Raw genomic sequence first — 25,942 nt, forward strand, 5'->3', positions numbered from 1 at the left:
AGTACAGGCCTCTCTACAAATAATTCATAATGTCCAGGATGAATTCTCAGGTTGTATGGGAACTGGCCAAATCAAAAAAGCTGGTCAAGAGTGTACTCCAGACGCTTGTGGCCTGTGCTAGCTGAATATCTCATTTTCACAAGATGTTATCCCAGATTTTCTTGAAGAAAAGTAAGCCTCAGCTTTTTGTTGTTGTTGTTTGTTTGTTTGTTTTTTGAAACAGGGTTTCTCTATGTAGCCCTGGCTAACTACTTAACTAACTTAACTCTGTAGATCAGGCTAACCTTGAACTCAAGAGATCTGCCTATCTCTGCTTCCTGAGTGCTGGGATTAAAGGTATGTTCCTACTACTGGCTTAGGTTACCCTTTACAACTTTAGAAGGCAGCTTGAAATATGTAGTTAAGTATATTTTTATTCTCATTTTACAAGGTGAAATTTGAAAGTAGCCTGTTGTAGAAATGTGTGGACAATGATTTTTATCATTTTATTTTTACTAATTTTTATTTTACTTCATTAGAGAAGTATTTAAATTTATAAAGTTAACAATTCTTTTAGTGATAATGTTTTATTATAATGTTTTATTTCTAACTTTGAAGGTGTTGGCCAAACCTTTAAATCTTCAGGATCAAAATCAACAAACTCTGGTGATGCAGTTGTTAAAGCTGGTGCTCAGCTGCCTGAGCTTTGACTTCCTGGGCAGCTCAGCAGATGAATCTGCGGACGATCTTTGCACAGTGCAGATTCCAACAACCTGGAGAACAAGTAAGAAGAGAGAAGGAAGGGTTAACATGAGAGATGGTCTGCGTACACAGTGCAAAATTAATCCGGCCGTATGGCCTGTTCTGTAGTGGTCATTAATTCTGAGTGCTCTAATTCCGAACAACTACTAATACTCAGGAGTGAGAGGCTCTGTCCAGTTCACATCACACTAACAGCTGTATTTTGATTTTAGGAAAAAAGATGAGCCCTAGAGCTGCAGACATAGGTAGTTAGAGAGGGTCTGACAGTTCAGAGTTCCAAGGTGAATGAGTCAGAGTAAGGGTCTGAGCAGAGCAGAGTTGGGGTTTACGGTGTGACAGGGTGGGGTACCCATAAGAAAGCAAGATGTTTTCCCCACATTGCAGAAAGATGATGTCACTAGGGTGCTTCAGGGCAGATACAGAGTAGGGGCTGGAGAGTGAGCATCCAGGAGGCTTTATTCTAAGTTGGATATTCGCCTGTGCAACTGGGAGACAGACCGACTGCCATTGGCTCTGTGGTCGGACCTTGCCCTCCTACAGCTGGGCTCCTTGGAAATTAAGCTAGAAAAGCACCAGCTTTGAGGATAGTTGATAGAGGGTCAACAGAAAGGTTTTTTTTTTTTTTTTTTTTTTTTAAAGAACTTCCAATTTAGGAATAAAAAACTAATAAAGAAGGGATTTAGCATTCCACATCTTGGTGGTGGTGATGATGTCATAAGCTGACATGTATAATAAAAATGCACAGACTAAAAATATGTATGTACACTTGAGTGCATAGAGAACCTGACTAAGTATGGCTGGAGGGTTTTGTTGGGCTCACTGACTGTGGTGTTACAGTGTTTTTATAAGACATCACCAATGTGGTGATTAGCTCTTGTAATTGTATGTGAATTTACAGTTTATCAATCTTAGAAAATGTAGCTTTTAAAAAAGTTGGATATATGAGGTGAAGAATAAAAATAAACATGAAAAGGATGTGCTTAATATCCTTAGAGATAGAAACAGGTAAAGCATTCCTGAGACAAGAATAAAACGTTTGCCACATAATCTAACAATTTAGTAAATAACTTGGAAGGGAACGTTAATGACGTTTACAACGTTAGAATTAAAATAACGAGATGTTTAATTGGAGAGAAAGTACATGTGAGAAAACGAGAAGGTGAAGCCACAAGGTTGGGATTTGACTATTGGAAGTTCTAGAAAGAGTGGGGAAAAGATATAGAAGGAAATTGAAAACCCAGCAGTGTCCTCAGCAGTGAAGGGTGGAATACTAACAGAAAGTTGCATCAGGTGCTCAGCATCATGGGTGAAGGAAATATGCACTAGCTTTGCATTTATGATGTCTCAGGAATACTGTGCAGGGGGAAGAAAAAGTCCCTTTCATTGGGTTTGACTCTAGAGTGGCAATAGGCTTCTCAGTAACAGCAGGGACTGAGGATTATCCACCTCAGACCTCTGCAGGATTTCAAACTCAATGGGATTATTACAAGCAAGATACTTTTTCAGACATGGAAGTTCTTCCAAATTTCTCTCTCATGTACTTGCTTTCAGCAAACTATTTAACATACAAGTCAAGAAAATAGAAGTGGGTTGGTGAAAAGAACCTTTCAAACAGATGTAAAAGGAGGCAGGGTGTGACAGGGGGCCAGCCAGTTGAAATTGATTAATGAGTGACAGGTGTAGCTAATGGAAATGACGTTTGATGATATTGGCTGTGTGGAAATGTTAACAATTGTGTGTGTGAATTTGTCAAAACATTTGGCAAAAATTAGTGACATAGATATATAACTAAGCCAAGTCACGATGCTTAGCTTATGTTCTGAGACCATTGTAAATGTAAGGTAATGATAATATTCTTCAGCTCCACTCTCATTCTTTGCATGGTTATAAATGGAAACACTGTAGAATTGATTGTCACAAGTTGTGACTGTAGTGGGAAGAGAAAGGATGGATATATCAGAGAGTGTTGGAGATAGGCTTGCAGGGTAGGTTAGAAAACTAGAATCTAATACAGTTAATTAAGGTTAGGGTTCAGCTGGTATCAAATGAATCTGTATGATGACCGTTCTTTAAATGTAAATGTATGGATGGGACAGGCACAGCTGCTTTTTATAAGCCTTCTAATGCTGTTTATCCCCATTCTTAAGATTTTAGTGTAAATACAAACTGTCTACTTAGAACTAAGAGCCATCTTAGCTAACAGTTGTTTATGTCCATACTGTTTCATTTATCAGAGAAAAAAAACCATAAGACTCAAAATAGCCCAGCTGAAAACGGGCTGTGGTGGTGGCTACCTTTAATCCCAGCACTCAGGAGGCAGAGGCAGGATCTCTTAATTCTAAGCCAGTCTGGTTCATAATGCAAGTTCCAGGGCAACCAGGGAAACGTAGAGACATTTGGTCTCTAAAGGCCAATGTTAAATAAACGAATAAACAAGGAAATAAAGGGACAGCACAGCTGCAGTGAGTAGCCATATGTAAAGGTCTTGACAGCCTTATGTGTGCGATAATCTTTTAGTGAAATTAATGGTGTTAGAAAAATCATCTTTTTTTCAGTTTTCCTGGAGCCGGAAACATTGGATCTTTTCTTCAATTTGTATCACTCGCTTCCACCACTGCTGTCTCAGTTGGTAAGTACAGCGATTCGTTAGTCCTTAAAGACCCTCCATAGTTGGGTGTTACCGAATTGCACTACTGGGAAATTGAACCTATGGCCTCACACCTTTGATGTTAGTGTCATAACTGAGCTGTATGTCTAGCTTCTGGTTTCTCTTTTGGCTAAGGTCTTACTGTATATAGTCCGTGCTGCCTCCAAACTTGCCTGCCATCCTCATCCTCCTCAGTGCCAGGCTCAGCCTTGTCCATGTGGTTCTTTTCTAATCTGAAGTAAGGGTAATACATATTTACTTCCAGCTTCTTATGCATTTAATTGAGTTATAGTTCTCTAATTCTCTCACTTCTGAATGTGTTTTATTCAATTTACACATTTGTTAACAGAATCTGTTAGCAGAATCTGTTAACAGTGAGTCCCACTGTGTGATTAAGCTCAGACCAGTAACTGATCTTGGTTCCTGCCAAAGCCAGGACAGCCTACCAAGCTCTACCTATATTTCACTCCCTAACCAGTACTCACCTTGCTCAAGTCCAGGGAGACACTAGGACCGTCCTGGCTCCTCTTTACCTGCTTCACTACATGTCTTGGGCCTGGCAGGCAGTCTCCATCAGAAATCTCTGAGACAGACAAAGGAGACCACTCACTCGATCACTGCTCATCACCCTTGCATGCTCAATTTTTAAAAAAATTGTTACACAGAACTTTGAGACTATGAGCATCATCTTTGTTGAGTCTTTAAGATCTAGTGATGTTGGAAAAAATGTTAAGTTTAATATTTAAGCTACTAGAAAGAAACTGGAGAATTGTCTCTGGAAAAGTGTTCCAGATTTAAAGTGTGTTTGTTTAAATGTCACTTAAAAGGATTTGTAATTCCAAGTACCCTACTATTGAGGTGCATCCCTAACCCAAGTCTGTTCTTGAACCTAGAGTTTGAGGCTTTAATCTGAGTTTCATAAGGTGCTTATCTGAGGTTGTGCCTCATCATTTTGTCTTTTAACCAGGAAGTTGCTTTTAGTTGTTTAAAAAGCATGAAGTCATATGATTATGTTTTAGTATAAAGCAAAAATATACTCATGACTTAAAAGCTGCAGAAGAGAATGTACTTTGAGGTAACTAGCCTGGTGCCCTGCTATTCGGTGCTCATCTGTTTCATGCTCACAGTAGCCTTGCAAGGCTGATAACACGGACCTGAAAAGAAAACAGACCCAAGTGTCCAGTTGACTTTTCCCAGGGTAGCAGAGTAGATATTGGCATTGAGATTAAAGCTCAGGCTTTTTTATCCCCAAATTATGTACTGGCGGTTTGCTTTGAATATATGGATGTTCCCTAGTCCTGTGCATTAGAGCTGTTTAAGGAGGATTGTCTTTGTTTTTCAACGGTAAAGGAAGTCAGAAACTGGAGTGAGGGCCAAACAGAAAGATTTCTCATTCTTATCCTTATCACAAGACCCAGCCATTTTGTATGAATTCTCCTAATATAAATATTTTAACATTGGCAGCTAGTGGTAATTTTATCTGGGCAAGTAAATATATGAATCCAGATTAAACACCCAGACATCAGTTTGTCCTTTATATGAGAGCAGAGTGCTGTTGGAGTTAGGAACCTAGGTAATGAAATGGCCTGGAAATTTAAGGAGGTAACTAGGTCAGAAATACTCCTTAGGGACTTTCAGAGAGTTACTAACTTCCAGCAGCATTTCCCAAACGCCCCTGTAAGATACTTCTGAATGGCATAGAATGAGTGCTTTATGACCAGATACATTTGTTATATGCCTGATTCAGTTAAGGATTCTTTTTCCTCTTTTCAGGATCCATAGTGAATAATTTACAATACTCTGTAACTTAAGATTATTTTGTTTCTGACAACTAGTTAATTGGTTCACAGGCAGATGGGTATGTTAAGCAGTTGGGCACCTTCTGAATATACTCATGTCTAATGCCTGTTTTGGCAGACTTGGCATAGAGAGCTAATAGAATATATGTCTCCCAATCAGGAGGAATAAAGCGACTCAGCAAGAGGCAGAGGACAGTAGGGTGCAAGTAAGAACACGGTGTTGTGTAGAAACCCACAATCATGAGAATGGCACAGTGAAACCCTTCTTCTTTCTCCTTAAAATGTCCTTTGGTCTTGTGTCTCTCTCTCTCTCTCTGTGTGTACACTTACACTTTCTCCATAGCTTTTAATCTTAGTTTCTTGGGACAGTATCTCTCTGAACCCGAAGCTCCCTCCCTTCTCTTGACTAGACTAGAATGGCTGTCTGCCTGTCTGTAACGCAACACAGACATCACAGGCACGTGGGTATGTCCAGCTTTGCACTCAGATGTTCATGTAGGTGTCATTACCCACTGAGCCATCTCCAAGCCCTCGAGGCCCCTTCTTTTGTAAAATGCAGATCAAAAATTAAAACAAAAGTGTAGAAGTTTTGAAAGCCAGATAGAAAAGTTCAGTCTCCAAGTAGAGAGATGAGGAGCGATTTTAAGACGACTGAAGAACAGCTACAGGTGCGGTTTTAGTGTGGGGCAGGGGCTGTGGATGGTGGCAGTGGACATAGCTACTTTTAAATTAAAATTAAAAAATTCTGTTGTTTTCCAGGCACTTTCCTGCTTAGTTCAGTTTGCTTCCACAAGAAGATCCTTGTTTAGCAGTCCAGAACGTGCCAAGTACCTTGGTAACTTAGTTAAAGGAGTAAAACGGATACTTGAAAACCCCCAGGTATTTATGAAATAACTTAATATTTAGAATATAGAAATTATATTTCTGTTCAGTGATACATAATAAATTTTTAATATATTATGTTTTGGGAAAATATTTAATATAGTATTTATCTTCCTGGGGTCTCATTTACGATGATTATTTTTTTAAGTGAGAGTATTTCAGTGTAGATTTGGTGTTCCTTCTCAGTTGTCTGCTTGTCTTTGTTCTAGGTGAGTGTGAATAGACGTCCTGTGTGCTGTCGCTTCTGTCTTTCATCTTTGTCCTTTGTGTCCTCCCTTGTGCTCCTTAAGCTGCTGAGAGGATTGAGGAGTGTCTGTGCTTTGTGAAGTAGGAGACAACTCAAACTTCATTGTTGATACTGACATAGTGTCGTTTGCCCTCTTGTGGACACCTGGTTGGTAGCTTTAGAAACGGACTGCATTCGCTCAGCGCTTTGGTATGAGGACACACATGCAGAGACATTCGTGAGATGTGTAGAATGTCTAACAGGAATCGTATCACTTTCATGGACTGTAAACACATAAATGGCAGCTTAAAGGACTGACTCTGTGTCTCAGTTGTCTTTGTATTATTACTCTACAAAGGCATTTGTTTGTTTTTCTGGCTATTGAAGAATTTTTTTTCATTTTAATTTTTTACAATATTTTTGTTTACTCTAACAATTTCATGTGTGTATGTAATGTATCTTGATCATGTGCAACCCAAATACTCCACTGCCCACATCCTCTACACCCCAGTGGTTCTTAGGTGGAGTCTCTCATAATGCATACCTTTGTATACATTTTCAATGCTAGTTCAGGTCTCCTGTTTACTCATTTTGCTCATAGACGGAGTTTTTCATTAGGATCAAAGGTATTTGTGTAACTTACTATCATGAGCTGTATTGTGGGAGCTACTTGGCCAATGTAAAAGTCAATCTGGTATATTAGAATCACAGCTGTGTATGAAAAGACCTATTTTAAGATTTATTTTTGGAATTTTCCTAGATAATACATATTTTTTTCTTAAGCCCCCATTAGTTAGATTCTTTAGATTCTTTAAGTATTGGTATTAAACCAATTCATTTAAAATTTGGTTGTATGCCAGTTATTCTGCAAAGTGTTTAAATATAGAGGTAACATGTTTGGTGTTCAGTCCACTCTAGAAAGGTCTTCCTTGGTCTGTTCCTTTTAAGTGTTCTTGTAAAAGTCACCTGCCACCTACATGCTGTTTCTTTCACTGCAGTAACTTATTTGAATGCCTTGTCATTTAGAAACAGGACATTAACTTGGGACTACATTACCTGTAGATACTTAGTAAATGTTGAATCATTTTCTGAGATTTGTCCTTGTGCAGTTGTATAATTTGCACACATTCACACACACACACACACACACACACACACACACACACACACACACACACACACTAAACTCAGCAGAGTGCACTTGTTGCTGATGCTGTCATCTACCCATCTGCCACAGGAAGTGCCTATGACAACCAGGGACTTAACAAACATACTTGGGGATTTTTATCAGTTTTTTTTAAAGAGTTTCCTTTTGTATTTTAATTTAGGGTTTGTCTGATCCTGGTAATTATCATGAATTTTGTCGATTTTTGGCTCGCTTAAAGACAAACTATCAGCTGGGAGAATTAGTTTTGGTGAAGGAGTATGCAGAAGTTATCGGATTGATTGCTAATTTTACTATTACTAGCCTTCAGGTAAGTACAAAAGTATAATCAAGGTTAGACCCTAATTTTAAAACAGTTTTCTTGGTAAAGGTTTGGTGAAGGTGTATCCTGCTTTTAAATACATATTTGAGTACTTAGGGAATTATTATTCTTTACAAAGGTTTTAGGTAAAATAGTCATCGCAACACATAAAATAATGAAAATGAGATTCTGTTTAAATTTTTAGTAAATAAAGAGTGATGAGAATCTGTAATCAAACCTATGTAAAAAAGAAATGAATGCATTTATTGATTGTATTATGGAAAAATTCCTTTTCAAGTTTCTGTCAGCTCTTACAAAATACTTGTGTAATAGATTTTAAGGAAATGTGGAAACATTTTAGTAGTCATTAAAGTATGTGGTATAGGCAGAGATGTTAGTTTTTTTAATACTTCTTAGATTTGTAAAATTTGCTATTTTAAGTGAGCTTACTTATCAGAATAAGTTAATTTTATCAGGGCTGGGGATGTGGCTTGGTTGATAAAGCATTTGTCTGACAGCCACAGAGCCTCAGGTTCTGTCCTCGAAGTATGCATTGGATATGCTGGAGCATGTCTGTAATAGCAGTGCTCAGAATGTGGAGGCAGGAGAATCAAAAGCTAAAGGTCCTTCTTGAGTACATAATGGAGTCAAGGCTAGCCTGGGCTACCATGTTTCAAAACAAAACAAAACAAAAACTAAACAACACCATCAACAAAAACCCCAGTTAATTTCATCCATAGTCATTTTACTCTGTTTTTAGTTTGTAATGATATAATGCCATTGTAAATAACATTTATTGTGTTTCTTTGCAGCACTGGGAGTTTGCCCCCAACAGTGTTTATTACTTATTAACCCTGTGGCAGAGGATGGTCGCATCTGTTCCTTTTGTGAAGTCAGCTGAGCCCCACTTGTTGGACACTTATGCACCTGAAATCACCAAGGCCTTTATCACGTCCAGATTGGAATCTGTTGCCATTGTTGTGAGGTATTGAAATATTAAAGGTCTTATTTTACCTGCCTCATCTTGGAATGTTCTAGATTGAAGTAAAATGTTAAGTTCACTGTTGCTGGTGTACAGTGTCTAAGTCTGACAAGTGTGTACAGTGGTGCAGCCACCACCGCACTCAGGGTACTGAGTATCATGTACAGTGCTCCCCTAAAGACACTTGGTTCGTTTTTAAGTCAGTATACAGCTCTGGCAATGACTGAGCTCTTTATTTTCCTACAGCTTTTGCCAATTCTAAGATACTGTACAGATGGAGCCATCAGTATTTAGCATCTGAAATCTAGTGCCTTTCATTGGCACAAGCATTTGGAGCCCCTCCATGTTGTCGGGGTTCCCTCCTCTGTTGCAGAGTAGAATCCATCTGTGCTGTATCCGTGCACCACTTACTGCTCATGACATGTGGGTTGTTCACTTTTCAGCAATGGGAATAAACTGCTGACGTCCTTGATGTGCACAATTTTAGATGAATGTAAGTTTCCATTTCTCTGTGTAAAATACGTACCTGTGGGTGTCCTGGTGGCACAGTAAGCATACATTTTCTTTATAAAAGCTGCCAAACTATTTTCCAAAGTGTCTGGAACATCTGCTCTTACACTTTCATATGAACACCTGAGTTTGATGTGCTCTGGACTTGATTGCTGGCTGTTGGTGGTCTTTTCAGTTTCATAGTAAGTCTAATAGGTGTGTTGTGGTGTCTCATTGTGCTTTTACTTTGTACCCCATCAGCGAGTACTTGTAATAGTGCACATTGTTTCATATGCTTATCTGCTGGCTGCACTTTGGCCAGGTGTCTCAACTCCTTTGCCATTGGGTAAAGCGTTAGCTGAGTGGTTAAGAGCTGTCTGTCTGTAAGCCTAGGAAAGCTGAAGCTCTCTTCTGGCTTCCATGGCAACCAGGCACACACATGGTGGATACACACACACTCATAGACATACACACACACACACACACACACACACACACTCACACTCACACACAGGCAAGGCTCTCATACACATAAAATAAAATGAAAGTAATTTCAAAAAATCCATTGCCAACCCCTTTAAAAAATGAGTTACGTCTTTAAGATTTCAGAAGTTTATATATTCTGTTCACAAGTCTTAGAGACGTATATATTCTTTAAGTTATGTTATATTTGATGAAGTCCTGCTTATTGTCTTTGTTGTATGTATGTTTGCTACACTATATAAGGAAGTTTTACCTCATTCCAAGTCAGAGCTTTTCTTTACTCATAGTTACGCTTATGTACGTGATCTATTTGAAGTAAATTTTGTTCTGAGTGTAGACACACCCATCTGTACTGCCAGCTCCTGGGATGCTGAGGCAGAAGAGTCACAGGCTCCATGTAACAATCCATGGAAGGCCAGCCTAGATTACTCAGGAAGACTGAGTCTCAGAAAGGAAAAACAACCCAAAGCCCAAGTTTCATAATTATGTTGTATGTATAATATTTACCATGTATCATGTTCAGTCCAGGCTCTTCTTGTCCCCATCTTGCTTGCATTGGCTCATTAGTTAATTACCCAGCACTATTTGTGGACACAGACTAGCCTTTCTAATTGAATTTCATCCACTTTGTTGTTAAAAATTAGCCCACTCCATGGATATGGCTCCATTTTGAAACTATTCTTAGCAATCCACTTATCTTCCCGCCTGTGCCCCACTTTAGTTACTGTACGTACAATAACTGTTGAAACCTAATGGTGTGAGTCTTCCAACTTGGTTTTCCCTGTTCAGAATTGTCTTGGTGATTGTACTTCATTTTTTTCTCCATGTAAAATTTAGCGTTAGTCTTTCAGGGTCTTATTTTTATTTAAAAATGTATTATTATTGTATGGGGGAAGTACAGGCCCAGCACCTGTGTGCAGGTCAGAGGCCATTTCATGGGGTTGTCTTTCTCCTTCCACCTTTGTGGATTCTAGGGATCAGGTCCTCACGCCTTGCAGTAAGCACTGAGCTGGCTGAGCTCTATGGTCCAGTCTTGGAATTTCTACAAGGAGTTCCTGCTCTGTTGGAATTGTACTGTATGCCGTTTGTTAATCTGGGGGAGGCACTGAGACTGCGGCTGTGCCGAGTCTTCTGGTCTCTTCCGTCTGTCTAGCTCTGGCTTCCTTTTGTTAGTGCTGTAGAATCACAGTTTGTAGGTTTTGAGCACATTTAGCTGACCTTTGCATGATACATTTATTTATTTTTACACATTTACTTTTGAGCAGTGTCTCATGGGCTCCGGGGTAGCCTTTAAATGCACTTGTAACTGAGGCTGGGCTTACCCTCCTGACCCTTCATCACCTCCCGAGTGCTTGAGGTGAGGCCGGAACCCTCACACACGTAACCTCGCTGTTCAGATCGTGCAGCGCTGCTGTAATGGAGCAGCAGCTTTGGATTGTGAGCTACTTTGCTATGACTTCAGTTAGTTCACTTCTCAGTTCTAGTAGTGCTGTGTGTGTGTGTGTGTGTGTGTGTGTGTGTGTGCTAATTTCTATGTGCATAGTTATGTCAACTTCATATATGGGATTTTCTTCCAAATTCACTTGTCACTTGTTTTTTGGTTCATCATGTCATTTTTCCATTGCAAAGTTTCTGTGTTGTGATTAAGATGTGTGCAGCATTGTAAGCAAGTGTCTTTCCTCTTTCAGAGATAACCTAGAAGACCCCCTGGACGACACTGCTACTGTGTTCCAGCAGCTGGAGCAGCTGTGTACAGTCAGCAGATGTGAATATGAAAAGACGTGTAATCTTCTTGTACAGCTGTTTGACCAAAATGCACAGAACTATCAAAAGCTTCTTCATTCCACCTCAGGGCTAGCTATTGACATGACAATTCAAGAAGGTCAGTCTGTGTCACTCGGTGTGAGCACTCTGCCACAGGGAGAACTGTGGTCACTGTCAGAATTCTGCCGTAAGCCGGGTGTGGGGTGACACCTTTAATCCCAGAACTCTGGAGCAGAGGCAGGCAGATCTCTGTGTTTGAGGCCAGTCTGTCATGGGGTAAACTAATTTTATGTTTCTCCCAAGTCCCTTTTAAAACCACTGATTATATTAAGCTTTTGGGTATTTTGGTGATTTGACTATTGATCTGTAATATTTATGAGACACACAGGCAGCAACTCAACATGGACTCATGAGGAGCAACTATTAATGGTCTTCAGGCAGACAGTGTGATGTCATTGTCTTTGAAGTAATGTTTTTTTTCTTCTTTTTAATAGTAGACTTGACACTTGGCTAAAGTCAGCCAGTAAAAGAAGCCTGACCAGGTTTTATTTTTATTATGTATTAGCCCTCACCATGGCTTTAAAGTTCTCACACTTATTGTTTCATTCTTGCTCTTACTGAGGGAGGGTGCACTTTTACATGTCTTTAAATACTTTCAGATAGATAGCAATAACTGCAATATGAGGATGAAATAATTTGTAGCTTTTATTGTTAGGTTGGCATACAAAACAATAGGCTTCCCTGGCATACCCACAGGTTTGTGTAGTTAGACTGTATTCTCACTCTCTTCCCCTGCACCCGCTCCTCCCTTCTGTCTTTATTTCCTTTTTACTCCAGAGTGTCGTTCTTGTTTCTGTGTCTCCTACCTTCCATTCCTTCTGTAATAGTGAGGGTTTCTATTCCTGCACAAGCAGGTCAGGAAGCAGGAGCTGATGCAGAGGCCATGGAGGGATGTTACTTACTGGCTTGCTTCCCCTGGCTTGCTCAGCCTGCTTTCTTATAGAACCAGGTCTACCAGCCCAGGGATGGCACCACCCACAATGGGCTGGGCCCTCCCCCCTTGATCACTAGTTGAGAAAATGCCTTACAGCTGGATCTCATGGAGGCATTTTCTCAACTGAGCCTCCTTTCTCTGTGATGACTCCAGCTTGTGTCAAATTGACACAAAACCAGCCAGTACATCTTTCTTCTTTCCTCATCTTTTATGACCCTGTGTCTAGTTTTACGATATACACAACACCCACAGATATAGCTATACCCTTTTATACTTCACTCATTTCATACACATCATTTTAAATCTATAGCCTTTGTATGGGGCAAAAAAAAAAAAAAAAAGCAATATATGTCTTTTGTAGTCTCTTAATGATTTCTGGTTCTGTCCATTTCTACCAAATGTTGTGATTTTATTTTTTCTTCATGGCTAGACAAAATGCCACTGTATATGCATACCCTGTTTTCTTTATGTGTTCCTTTTTTGATGATGTGATCTTTATGGTGGCGTTTCCTAGCCATGGCAAAGGGCACAGCACTAAACACAGACGCACAAGTCCCTCTGGTCCCTCAGGAGTACATCCAGGAGTGCTGGGTCATGTGTAGTCTGTTCTTTGCAAAACTGACTAGTTTGTATTTTTTGCACAAGTTTATGTCCCCAACAGCAGCCTGTCCTTTTTTCATTCATGTTGTCATTTGTTGTTTCTGTTCTAGTCATTCTAAAACTGGTCCAGGGCTTCTCAGCAAATTTACATTTTCTGACTGCAAGGATGCTGTGCTTCCTGTGTCGTTACTAGCCATTTGGGTTTTTCCCTCTGACCGTTGTATGGCAGTTCATCTGCCCAGGGCAGAATTGATGGGCAAAATGATATTTTTTTTATCAGTTTTACTGGCTATTCTATGTATTTACATTTTAAATGTTAATCCCATTTCCCCTTTTCTCATCCCCCCCTCCTCCTTTCCCTTGCTTCCATTAAGATGCTTCTCACTCCTAACCACCCACTCCCACCTCATCACCTTGGCATTCCCCTACACTGGGAAAATGAGCCTTCACTGCCCCAAAAGCCTCTCCTCCCATTGATGGCAGACAGTGCTATCCTCTGCTACATATGCTGCTGGAGCCATGGGTCTCTCCATGTGTAGCCATTGGTTGGTGTTTTAGTCCCTGGGAGCTGTGGAGGGTTTGGTTGATGGATATTGTTGTGCTTCGCATGAGGTTGCAGACCCTTTCGGCTCCTTCAGTTCTTTCTCTAGCTCCTTCATTGGGGTCCTTGTGCTCAGTCCAATAGTTAGCTGTAAGCATCCTCCTCTGTATCAGTATGACTCTGGCAGAGCCTCTGAGGTGGCATCCATATCGTGTTCCTGCCAGTAAGCACTACTTGGCATCGACAATAGTGCTTGGGTTTGGTAGCTGCATATGGGGTGGATCCCCAGGTGGGGCAGCCTCTGCCTTTCCTTCAGTCTCTGCTCCTCTATTTGTTCCATTACTTTCTTCCATGAGTATTTTGTTCTCCCTTCTAATAAGAACTGAGACATCCACGTTTCGGTCTTCTTTTTGAGCTTCATAAGGTCTATGAATTGTTTCTTGGGTATTCTGAGCTTTTTGGGCTAGTATCAGCTTATAAGTGAGTACATGCCATTGAGTGCTCTTTTGTGACTGGGTTACTTCATTCAGGATGATAGCTTCAAGCTCCATTCATTTGCCTAGGAATTTCATGAAGTCATTGTTTTTAATAGCTGAGCAGTACTCCATTGTGTAAATGTATCACAATTTCTGTATCCATTCCTCTGTTGAAGGACATTTGGTTCTTTCCAGCTTCTGGCTATTATAAACAAGACTGCTATGAACATGGTGGAGCATGTGTCCTTGTTACATATTGGAGCATCTTTTGGGTATATGCCCAGGAGTGGTGTAGCTGGGTCTTCAGGTAGTACTATGTTCAATTTTCTGAGGAACTGCCAGACTGATTTTCAGAGGGTTGTACCAGCTTGCAATCCCAACATCAGTGGATGAGTGTTCTCCACATCCTTGCCAGCATCTGTTGTCATCTGAGTTTTTGATCTTAGCCATTCTGAATAGTGTGCAGTGGAATCTCGGGATCGTTTTGATTTGCATTTCCCTGATGACTAAGGAAGTTGAGCATTTCTTTAGGTGCTTCTCAGCCATTTGATATTCCTCAGCTGAGAATTCTTTGTTAACCTCTGTACCCCATTTTTTAATAGGATTATTTGATTCTCTGGATTCTAACTTCTTGAGTTCTTTGTATATATTGGATATTAGCCCTCCATCAGATGTAGAATTGGTAAAGATCTTTTCCTAATCTGTTGGTTGCCATTTTGTCCTATTGACAGAGTCCTTTGCCTTAAAGAAGCTTTACAATTTAATGAGGTCCCATTTGTCTAAGATTCTTGATCTTAGAGTATAAGCCATTGGTGTTCTGTTCAGGAAAATTTCCCCTGTGCCTATGTATTCTAAGCTCTTTCCCACTTACTGTTCTATTAGTTTCAGTGTACCTGGTTTTATGTAAAGGTCTTTGGTCCACTTGGACTTGAACTTTGTACAAGAAGATAAGATGGTTAGATTTGCTTTCTTCTACATGCTGACTGCCAGTTGAACTATCACCATTTGTTGAAAATGCTGTCTTTTTTCCATTGAATATTTTTAGCTCCTTTGTCAAAGATCAAGTGACCATAAGTGTGTGGGTTCATTTCTGGGTCTTCAAGTCTATTCTATTGATCTACCTGCCTGTCTCTATACTAATACCGTGCAGGTTTTTTTTTTTTTTTTTTTTTTAAATCTGTAATACAGCTTGAGTTCAGGGATGGTGATCTTCCAGAAGTTCTTTTATTGTTGAGGATAGTTTTCACTATTCTGGGTTTTTTTTGTTATTCCAAATTTGTTGCAATAAAATAAAAATGATGGCTTAACCTTTTATCAGCCCCTACGGTCTTACTACTTGGATGCCACTCCAGTGTGGAGCCGAGCACACACGTTTGGTCCCCACACCACTTGGCACTTCAGGCCACCTCTAAGAACTCAGGCCCGGTTCACTCCTCCGCCCTTGTTGCGTCTGTCCTGGGTGGATACGACCGTTCCAATGTGTTCCATTTCTCCATTTCCTGGCACAAGCATGACTCCAAAGCCCAGGTTTATATATTAAATTCTCAATTCACAAACCATCTATACAATAAGCTTACATCCAGTGGACAAAGATACAAACTGCCCTTCTCTGTGAGATAAAAAGACCTATAGAATCCCTTTAAAATATTCATATCTACCTGTTACCAATTAAGTCTACCTGGATATAGATCCTCTTTTTTTAGCTCCATCTTGGCTCCTCCTGCCTCTCCTTCCACTCCTCGCTTTCCTGGCCATCTCTCTCTTGTTCAATCATGATCACCTTAGCATCAACCCACACAAATGAATTTGCAAATTGTCCTCTCTAACTCTATGAAAAAATTGAGTTGTAATTTTGATGGGGATTGCATTAAATCTGTAGATTGCTTTTGGCAAGATGGCCATTTTTACTATATTAATCCAATCCATAAGATTGGGGGATCTTTCCATATTCTAAGGTCTTCAAATTTTTTTTTTTTTCAGAGACTTGAGTTCTTGTCATATAGATCTTTCACTTGCTTGGCTAGGGTCACACCAAGATATTTTATATTATTTGTAACTATTGTGAATGGTGTTGTTTTTCTAATTTCTTTCTCAGCCTGTTTATCCTTTGAGTAGAGCAAGGCTACTGATTTGTTTGAGGTAACTTTATATTCAGCCACTTTGCTGACTTTTTTTTTTTTTAATCAGGTTTAGGAGTTCTCTGGTGGACTTTTTGGGGTCACTTGAGTATACTATCATATCATCTGCAAATAGTGATATTTTGACTTCTTCCTTTCTAATTTGTATCCCTTTGACTTCCTTTTGTTGTCTAAGTACTCTGGCCTGGACTTCGAGTACTATATTGAATAGGTAGGGGGAGAGTGGGCAGCCGTGTCTAGGGACGGCCCTAGGTCTGGGTGCAGATGGAGACCTGAAGGCTCAGTCCTCCCAAATAATATTTTTTAGTGTTTAGTTTTTGTAGCTCTTTCTGCATTCTAGAAATTACTACTTTGTTCAACTATTTTTCTGTTTTAAAGACTTTTCCACATTCTGCTGACTATTTCCGATGCCCACAGAAGCCTTTTAGTTTCATGTATTTTCATATGACATGTCTTAAGATCATTTCCTGAGCTACCAGAGTCCCTTTCAGAAAGTTCTGCATGGACTTATGTCCCGAATTCTTTGCTTGTTTTCCCTCCAGCAGTTTGAAGTTTCTCAGAAACTTTTTTGGTCCATTCTGAGGTTAATTTTGTAGAGTGGCTCGGGTTTCATTCTTACACATAAAGAAATGTAGCACTTCCAGCACTGTTTAGTAAAAAGGCTGTTGTCACCAGTGTATGTTCTAACATGATTGTCAGAAATCAGGAGTGTATGTTGTGGCTGTTTCTAGGTCTCCTGTCCCATGTCTTGTTCTGGTGCTTCAGCTAGTGTGGCTCTGTAGCAGAGGGAGGGTAAACACTCAATTACCATTTCAGCGCTCTCTTCTCTACGTGAGTACCTGACACCCAGGCCATTCATGGTCTTCTTTGCTTCCATATGAATTTTAGGATTTTTTTTCCTATTTATTTGAAGACTATCTCTGAGATTTTGGGTTAGGGCTACATTGTTTCTTTAAGTCACCTTAGCGATGAAGCTGTTTTCATAAACTAATGCCATTTCGTGAACATAGGAAATCTTCATCAGCTGCCAACCTCGGTTTCTCCTTTCTGTGTTTTAAATGTTTGCAGTAGTAGTGTTTGCATTCCTTGGTTAAGGTTGTTATTATTAGTTTTTATTTATTTAAAGCTGTTATGAATGGGATTTTTAACCACCTGATTTTTCCCTCAGCAAGTGCATCATTTTGTTTAAAAAAAAGCTTCTGATTGTCAGATGGTGATTTTGTATTCTGCATCTGTTGAAAGGCTTCATCAAGTCTCAGTAGTCTTCAGGGACTGTTAAGATTATACCATCTCTAAACAGGGATATTTGATGACTTTTCCTAGTTGTACTCCTTTAGTGTCTTCAGGTAACATTTTAAGGACTATTGAAAAAGACTGTGGAATAGGTACCTTTGTCTTGTTCCACATTTGAGAGGAAGTGATTCTTAGTTTTTATGTTTGTTTAGTCTTCAAAGTTTGAATGATTGGGACTGATTTGCTGAATGATCTGTTTAATATGTTTTTAATTTGGTTTGTAAGAATTTTTTTTAAATTTTGTATTTATTAAGGTTGTTGGTTTTCTTTTCTTTTGAATCCATCTGGTCTTGCTGATAGGGCAATGCTACCTTTATTGAGTGACTTTGATAATGTTCCTTCCCTTTCTGTTTTCCTGTGTATGTATGTAGTATATGTGAGTATGTATACCTATGTGTGCATGTGCTTGGATGTCAGATATTGATATAGAGTGTCTTTTTCAACCACTCTCCCTTCAAAATTGTTTTGTTTTGTTATTTTATATGTGCAAGTGTCTTGCCTGCATGTATGTCTGTGCATCACATGCAGAAACCAGAAGAGGACATCAGATCCCCCAGAACTGGAGTTACAGTTTTTAGTCACTATGTGGGATTGGGAATCAATTCCAGGTACTCGGAAAGAATAGCCAGTGTTCTTAAACCTCTGCGCGCTCTCCAGTCCCTCCACGTTATTTTTTGAGACAAGTCACTCACTGTCCAGGGAGCTTTGTTATATACCCACTCCGCTCCTTGGCGTGAAATCACAGACGTGTGCTACAGCACCGACCTTCTACATGGTGCTGTGCATTGGAATCCAGGGCCTCGTGCTAGCCAACTGTCCCTTTCTGTTGTATGGGAGAGTCTGAGTATTAGTCCATCTTTAACCTTTAGATAGAATTCAGTAGGAATCCATCTTGTTCCAGGATTTTGAGTTTTTGTTTTGTTGTTGTTGTTTTTGTTTTTTTTTGGTTGTGAAACTTCAAACTCATTGATGTTAGGAATCTAAATTCTTTATTTCCTCTTGATTGAGGAAATAGATCATATGTGTCTAGAGATTTATTTCTTCTAGATTTTTTAGTGTGTTGGAATTAGATTTCAAAGTTTATTCCTTTTTCATCTTTATAAATCTTTACGTTTTTCTTTGTGTTGTTGGCTAAAGGTTTCCCTGTCTTGTTAAAAGAACCAACTCTATTGTGGATTCTGTTTCTTTTAGTAGCAATTTTATTAATTTTTCTCTTGTTTACTGCTGTGGTCTGGGAGTTGACTTCTTTTCTAGGACTTTGTGATACATCATTGGGTTGTACATTGGAAAATTTTTCTGATTTATTCATGAAAACCCTGACAGCTATAAATTTCTTGATTAGGAATTGCCTTACCTATGTTCCAAAGGTCCTGGCAAAGCATGCTTTCACTTTTATTTGATTCTAAGAAAGTTTCTTTTTAAGTAAGTCAGTGATTATTTAGGAGTTACTATTCGGTCTCTGGATATATTGTGTTATTTTGGGCTTTTTCTTACTGATTTTTAGTTTTATTGTACAATGACCCGGGTTCTACTACCTCTCTTAAAGCTCCTCACAGACACGTGTGCTACCAGCCACCGCCCTGGTGGTCTGTTCCCCAATTGGTTCTTGATCGATCGATAAAGATGACACTGGCCAATGGCTTCCCCAATTGGGCAAAGCATCGTGGTTTCTTGAAGAGATTGGAATTCCTCTACTACTGAACTCAAGATACTGGAAAAGGTAGAATGTCAGTGAGCATGCCAGAGATGCTCTGCTAAACATGGTCAGTGGCTTAGGAAGGAATATAAGCATGAGACAAAGGCAACTCTAGACCTGAAAGGAAAGGGCAGCAGATGGATTAGAATATCAACAGTATGTATACATCAGTCACATGTAAGAAAAAGAATCAGCAAGAAAACAGCCAGATTATATAAAGGGGGAAAAAGCATATGGAACATAAGACAAGGAAACAAATGGGCAATAAAATAAGGAAACAAAATAAGGAAATTAGGAAGCAAACAGAAAATTAAAACAGTCTTAATGGATCAGAAGCATCAAGGTAGCTCATCCAATAAAGGCACCTGCCATCAAGCCTGACAGGCTGCAGATGGACAGGAAGAATTCCTACGAGTTGTCCTCTGTCCTTTGTAAGAACTGTGGCATTAGTGCATGAACACACACACACATGTACACCACATAATCTTTACAATGTAATAAAAATTAAAACTCGATGAATGAGATAAAGCTACAAAATAAATAAACTAGCAAAAAAACTGGACCAACTAGAAGAAAAAGGGTTTTGGTGCTGGAGGACAGGGATGATATGACACCAAATCAAAGCATCAATAAAGGGGAAAACAAAACGACCACAAGATCCCTTCTAAGACTAAGGCTTTCAGCTTTGAAAGTTTACCTCCTCACCCCCATAGGACTTGTGTTTTCTGTTTTTAAGAAATCCTATATAGCAACAACATAGGGTGACTTACTGGAATTAATTTTGGCCTCACTCTACACTGTAGATAAGAACGGTGAATACTGTAAGGTTGCCCTTTGATGAGCTTTACACTGTCTTTGTAATGCTCTGTGGGCTTTGGTGTGTAGTTATTAAAAGCGATTCTAAATTTATTATATATTTTGATATTTTATAACTGATTAGTTGGGATATAAAATTGATATGTTTCTTAATTATGCTCTGCTATTCTGTAAAATCAGAATTGATTTGTTATATAACTTTGCTGACTACTTATTAATTCCAGCTGTGTGTGGACCTACTCCCGATATCTCCATGATTGTGGTGTCTGCATACAACCACAGTCCTGTCTCCACCCTTTTCTTTCCACAGTAGAATTTTCCATTCCAGTGTAGAGTTAACTTGATCTAATACAGCGTTCTCTTATATGTGCATTGTCTGGCACAGTGTTGTCGGTGTGTGTGAAGAATGTTACTGAGTGACTCCCTTCACCGTTTAGACCTTTTCCATCTTTAATGCATAGAATTCTAGTCAAACAAAGGGTTTTTTTTGTGTCTTTTTTAATGAAAATTTGTACTGTATTAAAATAGATTGGCAGAAAGTTATTTCTAATATCCATTATTGTTTTTTATTACCTATAGGATTTGAAGTGGTATACTTTATTTCATTTTTGATACTGATGTTTTTAACATTTTTTTAAAATTAATTCAATCAGTTTTGCTGATCACTTAGAGAACCAAATTATAGTTTGGTTAAGTTTTTAAATTGCTGCTTTATTTTTTATTATTTCTATTTTAGGGTCTGGTTTTGTTTCTTTTCTAATTGCGTTGCAGACTCTAGGATATAATTTCTATTAGTTTTTTTGTCTTTTTTTTAAAAAAAGTAGACATAGCTTTTATCACACAAATATTGGTTGTTTTTTTTTTTTTTTTTTTTTTTGTTAAAAAATGCTTTGTAATCAAGTTATTTATTTGTCAAGTGGCACATTATTAGGAAGCTCCCTGCTTTCTAATTTGTACCATGGTCAAGTGTTCAGTGTTGCTCAGCTGCAGCTTACATATATTACATATGGTTTTGTATTGATATCGACTATTGCATTTAAATGTAGCAAGTGGGGAGTTAGCAAGGTGGCTCAGCTGATAAGGCACTTGCACCAGGTCTGAGGACCTGTGTTTGATCCAAGGAACTCAGAGAAAGGAGAGAAGGATTCCTGCAAGTTGTATTCTGACTTCCACATGTTCTATGGGAGATATTGTGTGTGTGTGTGTGTGTGTGTGTGTGTGTGTGTGTGTGTGTACACTAAATGTAGCAAGATTTTGTTGTAAAAATCAAAAGCCTGTCTTTCTCTAGAAGAACATTTTAATAAAACTATAGATATTCAAAGACTTGGATAGGATTAACTGAAAATGAATAATTTATTGGTGATGAGAGATATATATTAACTGTATTAAGCTTCACCCAGTTCTTGATGTATATGAATAAAGCTTTATATAGTTGGATATGCTTTAAAGTTCTTACATAACAATATGTGGTCTGTCTGGCACATGCAAAAATTTTAATAAATTTTTGTTTTCCATTTTTCTAGTCAAAACATCAGTGAGATGAAATTTATCTGCCTTTTAAAGATATCTTTAATGTAGTCAGAAGTAATTGTTACTATATTACAGAGAATGCCCAGCAAGGCTCCAGCTTGTACATTGTGTGCAGTAGTATTCAGTTTCTTTTGTGCAGACTCAACAGTTCAGCTAGTGTTGAACAAAGAAAATTATATGCTTTAGTTATGTGTGCTTTAATTTAGATGCTTAATGGCTTTTAATGTTACAAAATAAGTTTATTATTATATTATGATCTCATTTGTATTATATTGTCTTGCTCTCTCATATCTGTGGTGATATGGTCATGGTTTACAAAAACAATAATCCCTAAGAAATAGGTCATTAACAGTAGTTAACGATTACTTGTGATCTATGGTAATGACTGATTTCTTTGGGATTATTGCAGTTATAAACCATAATTACAGATTATTACAGCAATAATTATTTTGTTAAGGAAAAGATGTTCTATGCTTGAACAGCTGCTAAAACAAGTGCCTTGAATATTTCAGAATAAAGAGAAAAATGGGAAATTATAATGAAATTTAATCTTATAAAATGAGATTCTAAGAGATTTATAGATATGAATCTTGTGTATCAGATTTTTTTTCTAAGTTTGGTTTAGATGTATTGTTCACATGGCTCTTTGGATTTCTGGATGCAGTTTAGGGATGTGACTAGTTTATTTGGCATATCCTTAAGGCGTACAGCATGGTGTTTTGATAGATATTTCCATAATAAAATGAGCGCTGTAGTCAGGGCTAGTATCCTGTCCACCCCTTCCACCTTAGTTTTGTGTGCCGCGTACAACAGAGACAAGCGCCACTTGAAGCTCATGCCTGCAAGCTCTATGGTATTCTTTCCTGTAGTTCCCATGTGTCTTTGGTCTTTAAGGTGTAGTCATTCTATGACTGCAGATTTGTACCCTTTGACCTTCTTCCCCTTTCCTGTCTTTGATGGAGTTCTCCTTTTGTGTATGTAGATCACACTTGTTTATTTGATTCTGCATATAAGTGAGAATATGCATTGTTTTTGTTTCCATGCCTGGTTGATTTCTCAGTGTGACTTTTCAGTGTTACAGTTTCAATTGAAGTTTGGGAGAATGGTTTGATTTTTATGGGAAATACTACCACACCTTTAGCTGAGTCTCAGAATTGTATCTGACAGCTTCCTAATAGCTCTTCGCTGTTTCTCGATAACACCACTTCTAGCTTGATCAGTTCCTAAAAAAAGAAGGTTCTACTTCAGTTCCCCAGACTTAGAGGTCTGTTACTTAGAGGAGTGTTACTCAGTCCTGTAGTCTAGCACTGAGGAGGTTAAGATGGAAGACTGTGAACTTTGGGAAGCTTGGCCTGTGTATGTAATGCACTCAAGGATGGCTTGAATTCGGTAGTGAGACATCTCTCACACTACATCAGCAACCTGCCTACCCCAAGGATAAGAACAAAGCGCAGTTACAGAGAGTTTAAAAAGAGCAGCAGTTAGTATTATCTAAATAATATCTCAGTAGCCACAGTGATAAAATGTAAGGGAGATCATTGGTGATTATTTACTCTTAAATTATAAGTTTTGCCGTGAGAAATAGTGTTATTTGGAGGGGCGGGTACACAGGCTCTTGCTGTGTAGCCTGACTCAGTTCCTAAACTCGAGGCAGTATCTGCCTCAGTCCTCCTAAGTCATGGGACTGTAGGCAAGTGTCATCATGCCTGACTTATAGTGGAATATTTAAAAAATAGTGACTCCCTTAGGGCAGGTAAAATGTTACATTCAATAAAAATTATGCTTGCAGTGTTTCAGAATTATATTTATTTTAGAAGTGACTACTATAATTTACACACAGTGCAACTGCTAGTCTGGTAACTGGGTAGAGTCACTGTTAAGAGCCTCATGGTGACTAGGATTCTGGGAAATACAGCTGGTTTTTGTTACTTGCTGATAATGGTCTTTATCATCAGCACAGCATATTCACAACTATGAAATCATTGCCCCTGTGGGTGTTCCTTCGTACTGCGGCCACAGAGCCATTGTTTGATGTGTGAGTTTTTATAAGGCTCCTTACTTAAATGTATTGTTGATTCATTGACATTGAACTCAACCAAACAGCACTATTGACTCACACCTAACATTGCTCATCTAGCACAGAATTTGTTGGATAGAAGGCACATCCTTAGTTACTTCTCTATTGCTCTGAGAAAACATTCTATGACCAATACAACTTAGAGACAGAAGCATTTTTAAAACTTTATTTATGTATTTACATTCCCAATGTTGCTGCTCCTTACCCTCGGTGCCCCCACCTACCCTTTGAGAGGGTGGTTCCCCCCAGGTATACCCCACCCTGGTATATCCAGTCTCTTCAGGACTAGGTATGTCCTCTCCCACCGAGGCCAGACAATGCAGCCCTCTGCTGCATATGTGCCCCGGGTCTCAGACCAGCTGGTGTATGCTCTTTGGTTGGTAGCTTAGTCTCTGGGACTCCCAGGGGTCCAGGTTAGCTGACATTGTTGGTCTTCCCATGACGTTGCCATCCTTCTAACTCTGCCATAGAGGTCTCTGACCTTCATCCAAGGTTTGGCTGTGGGTATCTGTATGTGTCTCAGTCAGCTGCTGGGTAGAGCCTCTCAGAGGGCCTGCTGTGCTAGGCTTCTGACTGCAAGCACAACTTAACATCATAATAGTGTAAGGGATTGGTGCCTACCCATGGGCTAGGTCTCAAGTAGGTTACTGGTCAGCTATTAAAGAAGAAGCGTTTAATTGGGTCTTCAGTTCTAGTGGCTGGGAGTTCATCACTATCATGGTTATAGCATGGCAGCCAGCATGGTGCTAGAGCTGCAGCTGAGAGCTCATATTCCCATTCACAAACAGAAAGCAGAAAAGTACTGGGATGAAACCCTAGGCCCTCCCCTCGTGAGACACCTCCTAATCCTTTCCAAGTGGCCACCAACTGAGGACCAAGTATTCAAGTGCCTGAGACAGGGCATCTCATTCACATAAGGAGCTCATCATGCCCCCTCCTCCATTCAGGAACACTATATAGCACAACTGGGCTATGCCAAAGATTAAAATCATTAGTAGCATATAAATGGGAAAACAGAGACTGAGAGGAACACTGGCTGTCGAATTGCTCCCAAGGAGCTGGGATGGGATCAGGTGCACCAGACAGCTCAGCCTTTACTGTGCTGAATGTATATGTGAATTGTTTTGAGTACCAAGTTGGGGTTACAAATATGCTGTAATGACAAGGTAAATCTAAAAAATCAGGGACTCTACAAATATTAAAAATTAGTTGTAGCACATCTAATATAGAATGGAAACTTAAAGAACAGAAATGTAATTATTCTTAGTGTATATTTCAGAGATCAACACATTGTTAATGTTAAACCAGTAAGACACGGCCAGGCTGTGATTTAGACTCTGGAGCTGAGTAGAAAACCTAACAGACCAGGACGCTGTTGTCATGCAGTGCACAGTCTCCTGGAGTCAGCGGGCAGTAAGAGCAGCTATATAGTGAGTATTGCATGGTAGAAATCAGTCTGTGCTAAAACAAAGAGCAGAGGGGCCTGTGTCACCAAAGCTTGGCAATTTATCAATAGTTACTGTTTTAAATCTCAGTTTTCTGGGCTCTCTGAGGTGTTGTCCTTAGCTGGGGCTGGAGTAGCCTGTATTCAGCTGCCTCGCCAGGCTCTCTATGATAGAATTCTTGAACTTAAACATAGGAGGTCAAGTAGCTCAGAAAGATGCATAGGTAGAAATGTTTATGATTTGGAGTTAGGCATTTCTTATCAAGTATCACCAAACTGACAATAGCAAGAATAGTTAGGTAGTTGGAGTATGTTAGAAGTAAGAGTTTTGTTCACTAAAGAACGCCACCCAGAAGGTGAAAATAAAACCTACAGAAAGGTAGCATCATATAATAGTGTCTGACAAGGAGCTCACTCCTGAGATACATGCGGGACTTTTACAGCGCAGTAAGAGTGACCATTCTTGAAAACAGCCCAAGGGCTTATGCAGACTTTTCTTCATAGAAGGCATAAAAGTAGCCAGTAAACTCATGAAACTGCTAAGCCTCATGTGGCAGGAGGGAAGGCATCTTAAGATAACAATAGACTGCTGCTTTACACCTGCCAGGATAGATGTAAAGACAAAAAGCAGCAGATAATTGTAAGTGTTAGAACATGTGTAGACCACAGGAACTACATACGCTTCATTGGTAGGATTGCCTAATGGTGCATTTGATGAAAGCAATGTGAGAGTTTCTCACAGGGCCCAGCTGTCCACTCCTAGGTATGTGGAGCTGTGAAGGTGTGCGTCTACAACGTATACCATGTCCAATGTATCATTTGGTAATAGCCAGGAGATGAAGATGATCCCCACATCCA

General features: G+C 39.3%; 1 protein-coding gene across 1 annotated transcript in view; it reads left to right on the forward strand.

The window, feature by feature from the left end:
- Window positions 1-25,942, forward strand: part of RANBP17 (RAN binding protein 17) — a gene marked incomplete at its 5' end in the record, with an annotated part of 254,739 nt that overhangs the window by 17,753 nt on the left and 211,044 nt on the right. The window contains 6 exons of the mRNA XM_080942277.1: window positions 598-763; window positions 3,297-3,370; window positions 5,947-6,066; window positions 7,624-7,770; window positions 8,574-8,746; window positions 11,404-11,597. Coding sequence (XP_080798403.1) covers window positions 598-763; window positions 3,297-3,370; window positions 5,947-6,066; window positions 7,624-7,770; window positions 8,574-8,746; window positions 11,404-11,597 — 874 coding nt within the window. The remainder of the gene's footprint in view (window positions 1-597; window positions 764-3,296; window positions 3,371-5,946; window positions 6,067-7,623; window positions 7,771-8,573; window positions 8,747-11,403; window positions 11,598-25,942) is intronic.

This window comes from Micromys minutus (genome assembly GCF_963924665.1).
Source record: "Micromys minutus genome assembly, chromosome: 31".
NCBI classification, from domain to species: Eukaryota; Metazoa; Chordata; class Mammalia; order Rodentia; family Muridae; genus Micromys; species Micromys minutus.